Source organism: Petromyzon marinus, chromosome 6 (genome assembly GCF_048934315.1).
Source record: "Petromyzon marinus isolate PM22_M1 ecotype Great Lakes invasive population chromosome 6, UKy_Petmar_22M1.pri1.0, whole genome shotgun sequence".
Classification (NCBI taxonomy): domain Eukaryota; kingdom Metazoa; phylum Chordata; class Hyperoartia; order Petromyzontiformes; family Petromyzontidae; genus Petromyzon; species Petromyzon marinus.
The window spans coordinates 7,407,697-7,420,673 of record NC_133672.1 but is presented as its reverse complement, the minus strand read 5'-3'; the positions used below and the strand labels follow the sequence as shown (position 1 = coordinate 7,420,673).

The window sequence follows — 12,977 nt, the reverse complement described above, 5'->3', positions numbered from 1 at the left end:
CGCAAAGTACAAGAAAGGAACACAAATTACCCAAACACAGAGAGAAAACACTAAACAATCCCCACCCTACCTGGAAAAGCCCACCGAGTTATTCACTTATTTTTCACCCTCGGTCTCCCTCTACTCATCTGTCCAGCACCGGCAACATCTCTAAACGCAATGCTTCTCGTCTCTTCTCAGCACATGGCCCAAACCATCTAAGTCTCGCCACCACAATCTCGTTCAAGTAAACAAGCTAGCATCTCCCTCCGAATACGAGCACAGAGCAATGGTCATCTCTGTTGGCGGCCTGCAACCAGTGGTGGAAATTGCGCATTTATGTGGTGGGAACTAGTTTATCCAAGAGACAACCACTGTTGACTTACAATCACGTGATATTCACTTTACCGATGCCAAAGTTGGTGGCGATAATGGGCTTCGTTGACTACCATCCACAATTTGAACACCAAACCTTCTGATTGTGGGTCAAGTGTTCTGCCAAAGCACCACTGGGCCAGATCATTTGGTTCTGCTACAAACAAAATGCTGCTCCCTACTTCTCATCAACTCTCATTTACATCACAACTGCATTCCTTTTCACATCCGCATAACTGCCACGAAAATAACCACAAATCTATGCTACTCCCAGCTCCCTACAGTGTGAATCTCACCCATTCACCTGCCATCAATATCCAGCAAGGTTTGCCAACAATCAGAAAATATTAGAGCACTTCACACTTCATTACACCTAATCTTATCCCCGAATTATCCGATCACATCACACCACTAACACCTAATACTGTATGAAATAATCAGATTGCCACTCCACTGCTATTCTATCATCCAAACAACATCACTGCAAACAATATCACCTGACAGCCCACACATATTCACATCCCATCTCATTCCACCATGCATCACCGCATATTACTCATGAACAACTTATATATAAAAGTGTGCTCAATCTTATCCTATCATATCACCAACAATCTTGTTTATGGCATCACATCTCTGCAACCCTCCCCGCCATAAATTACACGCCATCACTCCACATTCCATCACGACCCATATACCATCACCACCTTTATAATCCATCACGTAACATATTTTCCCATTGCAATTTGTCATAACCTATCACCACCATCACATCTCATAACAGTCGATCGTAACCATCTCTGCTCTTCATATCATGCAACACCCAGACCACGTCCCATCATATTCCATCAAATTCCACCTCAAACCATCATATACTAGTCAATTATATCCCCATCACGCCCGACCATCACAAGGGCTCAGGGCTGATGAATGACCGGCTGGCCACAACCAAAGTAAACACACAGGATGTAATTTCGGAATGTGACCATCACCACAGCATCTGCTGTGCCTGCTGCCATGCAATATAAACGGAGGCAACGCTGCCTAAACATAAATAATACATATTTAGACGCTTGTGTCATTGCGAGTTTGTATGTTCGTGGATTTTTCTCCGCGTCCTCCGGTTTTGTTCTCAACATTTAAAAAAACATGCTTTGAGATTATTTGGCTGCGATAAATTTCCACGTGATAAGCCACAATTCGTTGAGCTGTCATTTGTGGCCAGGTGGCTTCTGAAAACGAGTGATGCTGTTCAGTGGGCCTTACCTGGTTAAAAAATAAAATAATAAATATCTTGTTTAGTTTAATAACACCACATAAATTGTATTGTTACACAGACAGAGTCTCGATCTGAATATGCAGGTTTGGAATATAAACTAAACTCCAAATAATCTAAGAGATAAGTATCATCAACAGTTGACATTGACGTATTCATTTATATTAAACCTTACCCGTTCAGCAAGCATTCTCGCCAGATTGATCAAAGCCCATCCCTCCTCATAATGACACGCTTCAAGGGCACGTGCATCGTCTGATTATGCAAAACGATGTGTCCCACTCTCAATCCCAGACGGGGCCTGTACAACCTCGCGCAGTTGGCAATGTGTGCCGATTTTCAAGTGCCCACATACCCTCGCTATGGGGCCATTGTTTAACCAGGACTAATCGCGTTACCGAACTCTATGCTTTCATTTCCCCAATTCACGTTATTCTTTAAATATTACAACATACTTCCGAGTGAGGTTTTACACGATAGCAAACCGCATGAAGTTGTCAGGTATTGGGTTCGCATTGTATTAAGCTCCGAATCAATTAGATTTGATACTCGATTTTACAATGTTGTAGCTTATTATTGCTATCCCATCCGTCACCTCTCGTTCGCATTATACCTCATCTCAAATACCAACGTTTCTCAACACTTATACCCACACCGCTTACATTTTGTCTTTTCTAAACACACACACACACAGTACAGTTAATGTTGCATTGTTTATATACTCTTCAGAAATACTGCAGACCCTTTTACAGGGCATTCGATGGCGATTACACCACAACATTGAGACGAGTCGCCTCTTTTGAAACAACTCACGGCCAAGCAGAGTCGCGTTGCCACGGGAATCAGGACCGAAGGAGTCCCAATCGCTCTGCTGCTGCTGCCACTGCTGATGATGCTGCTCCTGCTGCTGATGATGCTGCTCCTGATGATGATGTTGTTGTCCAGACTCTATGCCTACATCGGCCACAGCTTCCCTACTGACTTGCTGCTGCTGCTGATGCTGCTCCATTGTCGTTGCCTCCAGCCAATGAGTTGGTGCGTGCCAAAAAACACAACTCTCTCTCCACCACCACCTTCACATTCACACACGACAAATATTCAACACAACGTTAACTCCCCCTCACCCCAACTCCCCGCAACCAATGTGTATGAATTAGACCTTCCTCTTGTGTACACTGTATCCCCCACCCACAGCAAGTCTTTGCCCGCTTCCTTAGCTGCAGCCTATGAGGAAATAACTGCGGCCGCTCGTGAGCGAAAGCGACTGCCGCTGCTGACTGCGGAATTGCCTGCCACGCCGAATTGCCCCCCGTGCCCCTGCTTGCAGCTGCCTCCAATGTGAGCGGAGTCAGCCCGCCCGGCGAGCGTGGGGGGTGGTAAATGTAGCGAATGCCGCACACGCTAACGTCACCACGCACTGCGCTCCTTGTTGTGCGGCGTCAATTGGCCACGCTCCGGATCATTGCGCTTCGTTCTCCCTTTGCATCGAGTTTGTCTGCAATTGCCTGGGCTGCGTGGAGGGGAGGTGGTGTGGGGTGTAGGTTCACTGCCACACACACACACAATGCCTGTAGTAGTAGTAGTGGTAATAATAATACTATTACGGGGCTCTGCTTAAACGACCGCTCCCAAACAGCCACGACTCGTGCCGCAAACAGGGCGAGGTTCTTGCGCATAGATGACGTGGAGGCGGCAAGGCAGGGCTGCACTTGCGCACAAAGACAACGCTTCCCACCACCCCCCACCACCACCACCACCCCCCTCTCTATAGCATTGACAGACTTCTTGGCGGCAAGTGCTGTTAGCGAGCACCTGTGAAGGCAGGCAGGCACGGCGCACGAGTTGGAAGGGGTAGGTGGGGTTAAACGACAACGATCTCGCTTGAAGCCTTAAACAGACTTTTTGGGGCAAGTGCTAAGGGGCCGTCCATAAATGACGTCACGCGATTTTGGACGATTTTTTACACACCCCCCCCCCCTTCGTCACACGGCGTCACAAAAAGTCAGACCCCCCCCCCTCAAATATGACGTCACAAAGCTCTGCCCCCCCCCCCAAAAGAAAACATGCTTCAAATCGCTTTAAACTATTGTCATTGTAAGTGCGTAATTAATGTGGCGCTGCACTCTGATGTTGTAGGAGAAAACATTTATCAAAAAGTCTATTTAATTAAATAGAACGTGTTGTCTACATTTATTTAAAGTTGCGCATTTTGATGTGACGTCACATTTCTCACCCCCCCCCCCCTCGTCACACATCGTCACAAATGTCTGAACCCCCCTCACCCCAGGTGCGTGACGTCATTTATGGACGGCCCCTGATTAAAAAAGAGACAGATCCAACCGTGTAGCCTTAACAGACTGTAGGGGCAAGTGCTGTTAGCGAGCGCCTCTGAAGGCCACACGCACAGAGACACGCGAGACCCCCCCCCCACCCTCCAGCGGAACATCAAGCCAGCTGCAATGCCACATCGCATCATCCGGGAGCGAGTTTGAGGTGGGATTCTCGAGGGGAAGGGGGGGGTGGGGAAAGGCAATTACGCTCGGAGGGGTGGCACCACGAAGGATATTTAGGGGTCGTCCATAAATGACGTCACGCGATTTTGGACGATTTTTGACCCCCCCCCCCTTCGTCACACGGCGTCACAAAAAGTCAGCCCCCCCCCCTCAAATATGACGTCATAAAGCTCTGCCCGCCCCGTCCCCCCCCAAAATAAAACATGCTTCAAATCGCTTTAAACTATTGTAATTGTAAGTGCGTATTTAATGTGGCGCTGCACTCTGATGTTGTAGGAGAAAACATTTATCAAAAAGTCTATTTAATTAAGTAGAACGTGTTGTCTGTATTTATTTAAAGTTGCGCATTTTAATGTGACGTCACATTTCTCACCCCCCCCCCCCCTCGTCAAACATCGTCACAAATATCTGACCCCCCCCCCCAGGTGCGTGACGTCATTTATGTTACCCTTAATGGGTTGGCACATGCAGCGAAGTGGATCGCCACCCCCACACCACAACCACCGCTTGTACAAAAGTTGAGGGGTAAATGACCTCCCCACCCCCCAACTCAAGCCCGCAATGATCGAACTCGCGTCGCAACATCACCGGGGGCAGCGGCAGCCACCGTTTCCGAGAGGTCATTCGAACATCGAGGGTTCGTAGTGGTTTTCACAAGGTGTCGCGGGATTCCACAGACAATTTTCACAAATTGTAGGAGAAAACATTTTCACAAATTGTCTGTGTTGTACGTGCGCGCGCATATGCTCGTGAGATGTGAAGTCAAGGATGAGGTAGGGGAGGGAGATTCCCGCCTAGGCTTGACCGTGACCAAATATAGGTCTGCACCGGCGAGCAAGGCAAGCCAGTGTGGCCATACCAACACGGCAATTCCGTAGAATTTGACGCCACTGCAGACGTTTACAGGAAATTATTGCACCGAAGTTTGCACGGTCATTCTCCCAAAGCAAACTCGTCACATTCCCCGTCAAAAACATGCTCATTCTCTGGTTTATTTTTAAAAAAATGCAGGGACAGGGGACGCGAAGGGCTTTGTTGTACAGTAATCGATTACGTATGTAGCTTAACTCGGTACATTCCCATAGGAATTCCCATAGGAATGTACCAATACGTCATCGTGTAAGGTCAAATACGTATCCAATGTAACTGATAATATAATCAGTGATTAATCTCAGCAGGACCGGTCCAGAACGCTGCTCCCAGCCACATCCATCTCGCCATGTGTTGTTCTAAAAAGGTTTTTTTTTTAAAATGATAAATTAAAGTATTTACAGTAATACAGGCGTGTCTCGTTTAACAAGTGAGATACGTTCCGCGAAAATTGCCCGTTAAGCGAAACACTCGTTAAACGATCGTCGTTTTCTCAAATGTTCACTATAAGAACATTTGCTCGCTTTGTGAACAAATTGGTGCCCGTCATCGCAAATTCTAGAAAGAACACGCGTTAAGTGAGACGCCTGTACTGTGAGTATAGCATCCCAGACCACACCTTTCCAGAGTTGCAGCAGATATACTTTATCGCAAAGAGTGCAGTGCAGAATTGACGTTTTTGTTCCAAGTTTAATTCTGCAGTGTGAAAGAACTGAGTTTGCAGCTGAAAACAGCGGCTGCATGGGAATTTGCAACCTTGGGAGGGATGCTGTAAATCTGCTTGGATAGCGATTTATACCAAAAACGGTGTATTGTGTCACACCAGAACCACACGTTTCATTTTGGAACAACCTCGATCTTAAACCACAAATCTCCCACATTCTTCAAGGGTCTATATTACACTTTGCAGTGCTAATTTCAGCTGTGCTTAAAGATAGGTCGTTTTATGTGTATTTGAGCTGAATATTGTATAAATATTGTGTATTGGCCGAACCAAACTGATTGCTAAACATATTTGAAGGATGGGTTATATACCTATATAATCTTGATGACCAAACGGAAGCCATCAAACTGACTAAATAAAATAACATTTGGCTTTATGTTTGATAAGCAATTGTGATTCAGGTACACGGCCTCAGTAGAGCTGGCTCATTGCTTTGGCACACACATTATTCCCCTGTGACTGGATGGATGCCAGTAGTACAAATGGGATATAACCAGTACCAATGCATGCAGTATATGCTGCACATTATTCACGTTACTCAACTCCCTTGCTGCTTACCTCCCCCCGCCATAGGAATGTGGAATTTTTTTTTACCGCGGGCTTAGGGCCGCAATGGGAAAGGGGACCACCACATTTCACGTTGCATCAGATTGACACTGTGGCTTATGACTCTGATTTGATTACGGTACAGTGTAAAAATATTTTTTTGTCTACATTTATACCTCACCCACTCGTTTACTCAAAATAAGCAACAAAGCAATGGTATGGACAACGCATTTATAATGATGACACTAGGCAATCCTTTCATGGTCTCATATTTTTTAATGTTCACCAAAATGGAGACTTAATACCGGTAACAATCTTCCACTTACACACCATATGGCTTCTTTTTTTTTAAAACAGCATTCTTAACCAAAAATGGCTGTTGTTGAAGAGGATCGCAAACGCTGCCTGCCCAGCGTGGCTGTCAAACAAAAGGCCTTGCGACCTTTGCCCTTCATGTGTCTACAAAAGAATGCATACACACGTACAATATATTTACAACTGCCAGTCGAAAAGCTACGACGAGTAATGGCACGTAAAAAGCTACAACAGCAAATCAAATAATTTAGCGCACAACACAGGGCCTGCCCTTAAAACATTTTTTTTACATAAGCAATAATTTCTGACTGTACTTTATTTTTAATAGCACGCATACCAGCTGGCCACTGAGGAATACTTTAAATGCCACGGGCTGAATACACATGAAGCATGGAAACTGTGCTCAGTGATTCAAAGCAATAGAAATACTGTACCTTTTAGAGACACTATAGCTCTGTATACGTGTGAACCATTACATTGCCATTAATGCCATAGTACAGATTCCACATTCGCAAACTTGCCCTCAATAGTATAACACTACTGTAGGTATGATGTTACAAATATCCATGTGCCTATTCAGAAATTAATTGCTAAAGGGATAAACATGATAAATTATGTGTGACGTTGGGCTGAGTCAATTACCGACTCAGATTTGAACTCACGACATTTTGATGCGAGTCGTACAAACCGCCAGTGCTTACTGGCTAGATTGGATTATGAACATTGGTAGATATGAAACCAAATTGTATTTTTCCTCGCAAGCCTGGCGGTGCACAGAACCAGCTATGCTTATTTAGACGTGTATGAGTTATTGTTCTATATTACATACAGTATATAAAATCTATGTGCATGGCCCATGTGTGACCTGGCATGAACCGGCAGTTGTGTTGACAATTTATTCTCACACTATGCAGTACATCACCATGGCACGAGTGTCACCAAACAAGCCAAGTCTTAATTTTATAGTCTAAGTGCCACCAAAGTCTGTTTCCACTGGAAATGATTGATGAGGAAGAGAGTGAGGGTGCTGGGTGACAAGATGTTAACTACTTCGCCTGGTATACATGAGGTCAGGGGTTCGACCCCAACCCTGACGTCTGTATATTTGGAGTTTGCATGTTCTCCCCGTGGTCGCGTGGATTTTTTTTTTATCCAGGTCCTCCAGTTTTCTCTTCACATTTAGAAAAATGCAATTCACGTATTTGGCTGCTATAAATGTACACATCATACGCCACTTCGTTGAGCTATGATTTGCTTTTGATAAAGAGCTATATAGCTCAGTGGCCTTACCTGGTAAAATAAAAAAAATGTTTTAGTTTAGTTTATAGGTTGCTGGCGATGGGAGGAAACCAGGTGAACATTGGGATTATTCAACCCAAGGCATAACACACCCAGAACCTCAAACCGTCCGGCTTTCTTGGTGTTCAAAGTAACAATAACAAGTGTGTCAGTACGTATCATGAACTTGAAAAAGTGGGAATATTTGGCAGACTTGAAAAACTGATACACTGGTGCTGAAGGATGAGGACGTCTGCTTTGAAGGGATTTACAGAAATTGCTGCCCATATGCACACAACCCAGGCTAGAGTAGAATAACACCAGCACAATAAACCAAGGCACCCTCAATCACCTGTTGGCTGCCAGGTAAAATACAATCTGATGAGTAGACTGAGGTGCCAATGAAGAATAACCAACAATTTCAATCGTTATATCACTGCTAAAATGAGCAATGGGACAGTGGTATTTTCTGTTGTCAGCCCAGAGCCAGTGGTGGAAAGTTCCCATTGATGTGGTAGAGGCAATAATGTAAACAAAACTTTCAATTTCAGGAAAAATGGAAACATTTGAAATGCAGTATACAGTACATTGATTGGGCAGTATATGCGAATGGTATTTCATATTTAAAATACAGTATGCAATATATGGGAAGGTAATACACGGACTGAAGCACCATTTTCAGGTGTAAAAGTTGATAAAATTACCTGCTTAAAGGTCAAATTGACCCATTTTACGATTAAAATATCCATCATAGTTACAGGGTTGTTCTCGTGGAAAACGAACTGTAATTAAAATTTACGTTGCTGCTGGTTGCCTCAAGCTCCCCAGCAATATTGTAAAACGTGTCGTCTGAATCAATCGGACAGAATTGTTTGTTCACATCATGGTCGGCTATGCCGAACGTTTAACAGGTTATCACGTCATCACCAGTCATGGCATATCTACACCTGGATGAAGTTCTCCCCCAACTGTCGCCAACTCTGACAGGCTTGAAATGAAACAATCCATCTCGCACACGAGCTGATTTAATCGCTCCATCTCCTGGGTTGACATCATCTTTGGTTTATTTTTTCCTCTTTTGGCTGTCACTCATTTCTTCTTCTCCTCCACCACCATTGGCTATCACCCCTCCAAGCCACGTGTACTGCCTGAGCCAAATAATGTTTTAATCAGTCAAAATTATGCCCCAGAACTGTGCATGTTCTCTAATCCACGGGGATGCACCTCTCCATGCTTTCCTACACGTATGTCAGTTCTATTTTATCCATTGCACTGCGAATCAATGCAACTGAATTGACACTCAAGACTCTAAATGCCCCTTATCCCACCATAAACTATTTGGTGCTGCTGCTACTGCATTGGCAGTGGTGCATAAGTACAATGAACAACACCAAAAAAACGCAACACATTTATTAATAACACTCTGCGACCGTAACAGGAAAACATCGGTAATAGGCGACGTTTCAGTCAATGGCCCTTCTTTATAGCGCCTGTATAAATCAACAAGGGCCATTGCCCGAAACGTCGCCTTTGATATGTTTGTTTTCCTCTTTCAGGCTTCACGCAATTTTGGTGACAAATACGCCCAGACCTCCTCCAAATTTAACTAACAATGACGTCGCAAAGGGCTAAACAGCGATGCCGTCACGACTCCAATCACATTCGCGTTATCGTCACCACGCACGTGACGCAGAGACGGTGACTCCGATGGAGGCCACGGCTACCATAGCAACCGGGGGGGGACGCCCAGAGTGACGTCCTCCCTAGCAACCAACATGGCGCCCTGGTTACCGAGGACGCCGTTGCCCAGCGCGCGCGGGGGCCACCACTCGATTCAAAAGTAAACACCTCGATTGTTATTATTGTTGTTGTTGTTGTTCTTATTATTGTTGACGTATTTTGCTGTTTTGAACAACGCGTGAATTATTACGTGAGAGTCCTCGGCGGAATGCGCTCTGGCGATGCGGCCGCGCGTGCCCCGGAGCCCCACGGGAGACGATAGGATGAGGCGACGGACGCATCGCCCAACGTTGTTGAAAGTTAAAGAATAAGCGGCGTCTCTTATCATAGGCGGCTATGAAAGCGCCGCTTTATATTACTCGAGTAGTCCGAAGCGGCCGATATTATTCAGGAAGGCAATGTTTGCTGTCGGGATTATAAGACGCAACCCACTCGAACGTTTGCGCTAGCTACAGTGCGGGGAAGAGTGCATCTTAGAATCACGAGAATTCATTAATTGGTAAAGGAATGGCGGGAGTTTACAGCTTCGTGAGAGAGATATAAAAAAAAGACTTCAAAGTTACCGTCGAGCGTTATTAATTAATAGACTACTGAGTTCCTGATTGATAGCGCTCGAGTGACTACGCTAAAGGTCACCCCCAATGCGTGTTACAAAGCGTCAATGCGTGGGTATCTCTCTTCTCCTTCTTCTTCATTCGTATGGCTAATGTTGATGCCTAGCAAGGGTAATAATTTTACATCGAAGTGGTTGAGCCAGATAATTGCACCAGGGGTAGCGGAGTCTATCGTGGATGTCATGGTGTTATCACGGAACGCCTGACCCGTAAGACCGATTCGTTTTGCGTGTGTTAAATACGTATTATTTTAAGGCTGACTGCGGAACAAGTCGTTTTGAGCATCAGTGTTGTGTCTCGTAAAACAATGCGCTTGCGAAACGCGAATTTAACCAAAACAAAGGAAGCCTATGTACAATTGAGGCCGTACTGTACTTACAAAATTTCCCTCACATTTTTTTTTCCTCAGATGTCCGTGCTATCTGTTGAATAGAGGAATTTAATTGTCGGCTGTTGCATCCATGTGCTTTACTGAAGCTCAAGCACACGTGTGAGCAGATAGCCAAAACTACGCTGCAATGGAAGACATCATCAGGGAGCTGGTAATGTTTTCTATTTTTGAGCTACTTTCTATATTTATAAGAATCATATCTGAGGAGCATGGAAATGAGCTTTACTCTGCTAATGGAAATTGATTAATGGTGGAAAACCTGGACACAGATAAATGCAGTCAGATATTGTTTTTTGCAGAATACTTTATTTCATTGGCTTTGAAAACTAGCAAACTCCAGCAAAGTCACGTAGAATGAGAATAAAATAATAAAATAACACAATAAAATGCTCACGATGTTTCGGCCACAACGCAAACGGCCGTCTTCAGGTGAAAGGAACAGACCTGTCGGGACGACAGAGCTTCAATGAACGATGTTAAGATTCGTAGCGACTTTTAAGCTGGTTGGGAGAAGTGAGGCACCTTGACAAAGGGAGTTTACATATCAAATAGCTGAGGGATTAGCTTGTGACTGGTCACGGAAATGGCTATGTTAAAGTCAAAACCTACATATCCACAGATGCAACTAGTAATTTAGCATTGAAATAGCTAAGGGATTAGCTTGTGACTGGTCGCGAATCTTAACAGCGTTCATTGAAGCTCTGTGGATGTGTAGGTTTTGACTTTAACATAGCCATTTCTGTGACCAGTCACAAGCTAATCCCTCAGCTATTTGATATGTCAACCCCTTTGTCAAGGTGCCTCACTTCTCCCAACCAGCTTAAAAGTCGCTACGAATCTTAACATCGTTCATTGAAGCTCTGTCGTCCCGACAGGTCTGTTCCTTTCACCTGAAGACGCCCGCTTGCGTTGTGGCCGAAACGTCGTGAGAATTTTATTGTGTTATTTTATTATTTTATTCTGATTCTACGTGACTTTACCGAAATAACCAAAGAAGATGAATCCTTGCAGTCACGAAAGCTTTAAATCGAAATTAAACTCCAGCAAGTTACATGGAGATTGACTGCTCGGTTGCCTTCAATGAGAGTGAGGGGAACAGCTCCTTTATAGAGTGTGGACCATACATTTCAGCTTGAGAGCACAGCAGGTCTTAAAAGTGTGTAAACAGATTAAGGAATTCCACTTTTACTTGCAGCTCGAGTGTACTTTAGAAGTTGATAAACTTCAGGAATCAATACATCCTGACAAAGAAAAACACTGCTGACGATTGTATGTTTCTCTTTCATGTATATTGATCCTTTGCTTTTTAATATTACTGACTCACCAGGACAAGCGGATTGAGAAACGAATGAACAAACTTACTTTAATATAATGCTGTGATTATAAGGATTGCAGTGTTGTTGCAAAGTAGACTGTAGGTTTCTTCCAACACTAAACTTTATATTTAAGCCCATCATAGCCGATGGAAATGTTAAAATGCATAACATGTAAAATCAAAAGTGTTTATTTTGATTGACAGGCTCCTAAAAGAGAGTATAACTTTTTTGTAAGTGCTGGCTCATGGTTGCCAATCAAGTACGGTACTATTAAACATTTGTTTGAGCTTGAGTGAGGTGTTGTGTCATAGTGACAGCTACAATGTCATTGAAAATTATTCAATTTGATGAAAATGCAGATACAGTCATAAAAAATAATAGCGACTGATATAGTTTTTCTATAGTTTTTCATGTCTGCGTTGGAAAAATTATGCTAAATCTCAGACTCTCATCTGGTAAATTAAAGGATATTGATTGCATGATGACAAAAAATCTTGCCCTTCAATTCCCGTGCTAATTGTGAATTATTAAACTCTGAATGCAACCGCTCTCATGTTTATCAAGCAGTTGATGAAAGTCAATGTTTTTAATAATATATTCTCTATTAATAAATATATCATGCAAAATAAAAATGTCTATGATACCTAAAGCAGACATTCTTAGAACTATAAAAAAAAGTGATACGTTGACCCATTTGAACAAAATTCAAGAATAGACTCAACACTTTTTTCAGTGACTGACATTGATGAAAATAATAAGCTTGAAATAGAAACAAAATGTTCTCAACTGGAGCTATGGTATTGTTTTATATTGGGGCTGTACAATACGTTACATTCATCACTGTCATCAAAGGTTTTGCAGTGTTCTTTTTTGTGGCCTCATTATGAACTGGTCAATTAGCCCTGTGGTTAATGTACTTGAATCACAAGCATAAAATATCTCTGGTGTTGATGAAATGAGTACCCAAATGCCACTTTGTGTCCAAGTAGTCCTCATGAAGAAGATTACCCCTACCATAGAAATGAGACTTTCTCCCACTG

At 43.6% G+C, this 12,977-nt stretch overlaps 2 protein-coding genes across 6 annotated transcripts in view; one reads left to right on the top strand and one right to left on the bottom strand.

The window, feature by feature from the left end:
* Positions 1–3,345, bottom strand: part of LOC116939593 (uncharacterized) — a 40,090-nt gene extending 36,745 nt beyond the window's left edge. Inside the window, exons 1-2 of one of the 3 annotated variants that reach the window (XM_076063200.1) lie at positions 3,235–3,345; positions 2,444–2,703 (exon numbers count right to left, since the gene is read on the bottom strand). In XM_076063200.1, coding sequence (XP_075919315.1) covers positions 2,444–2,639 — 196 coding nt within the window. In that variant the 5' untranslated portion in view covers positions 2,640–2,703; positions 3,235–3,345. Of the gene's footprint in view, positions 1–2,443 lie in introns of all 3 variants that reach the window. The other 2 variants (XM_076063199.1, XM_076063198.1) reach the window with 2 other exon arrangements.
* Positions 3,346–9,588: 6,243 nt separating this feature from the next.
* Positions 9,589–12,977, top strand: part of LRRC9 (leucine rich repeat containing 9) — a 63,254-nt gene continuing 59,865 nt past the window's right edge. For 2 of the 3 annotated variants that reach the window (XM_032948183.2, XM_032948181.2), the window contains exons 1-2: positions 9,589–9,716; positions 10,640–10,772. In XM_032948183.2, coding sequence (XP_032804074.2) covers positions 10,749–10,772 — 24 coding nt within the window. In that variant the 5' untranslated portion in view covers positions 9,589–9,716; positions 10,640–10,748. The other variant, XM_032948182.2, reaches the window with a different exon arrangement.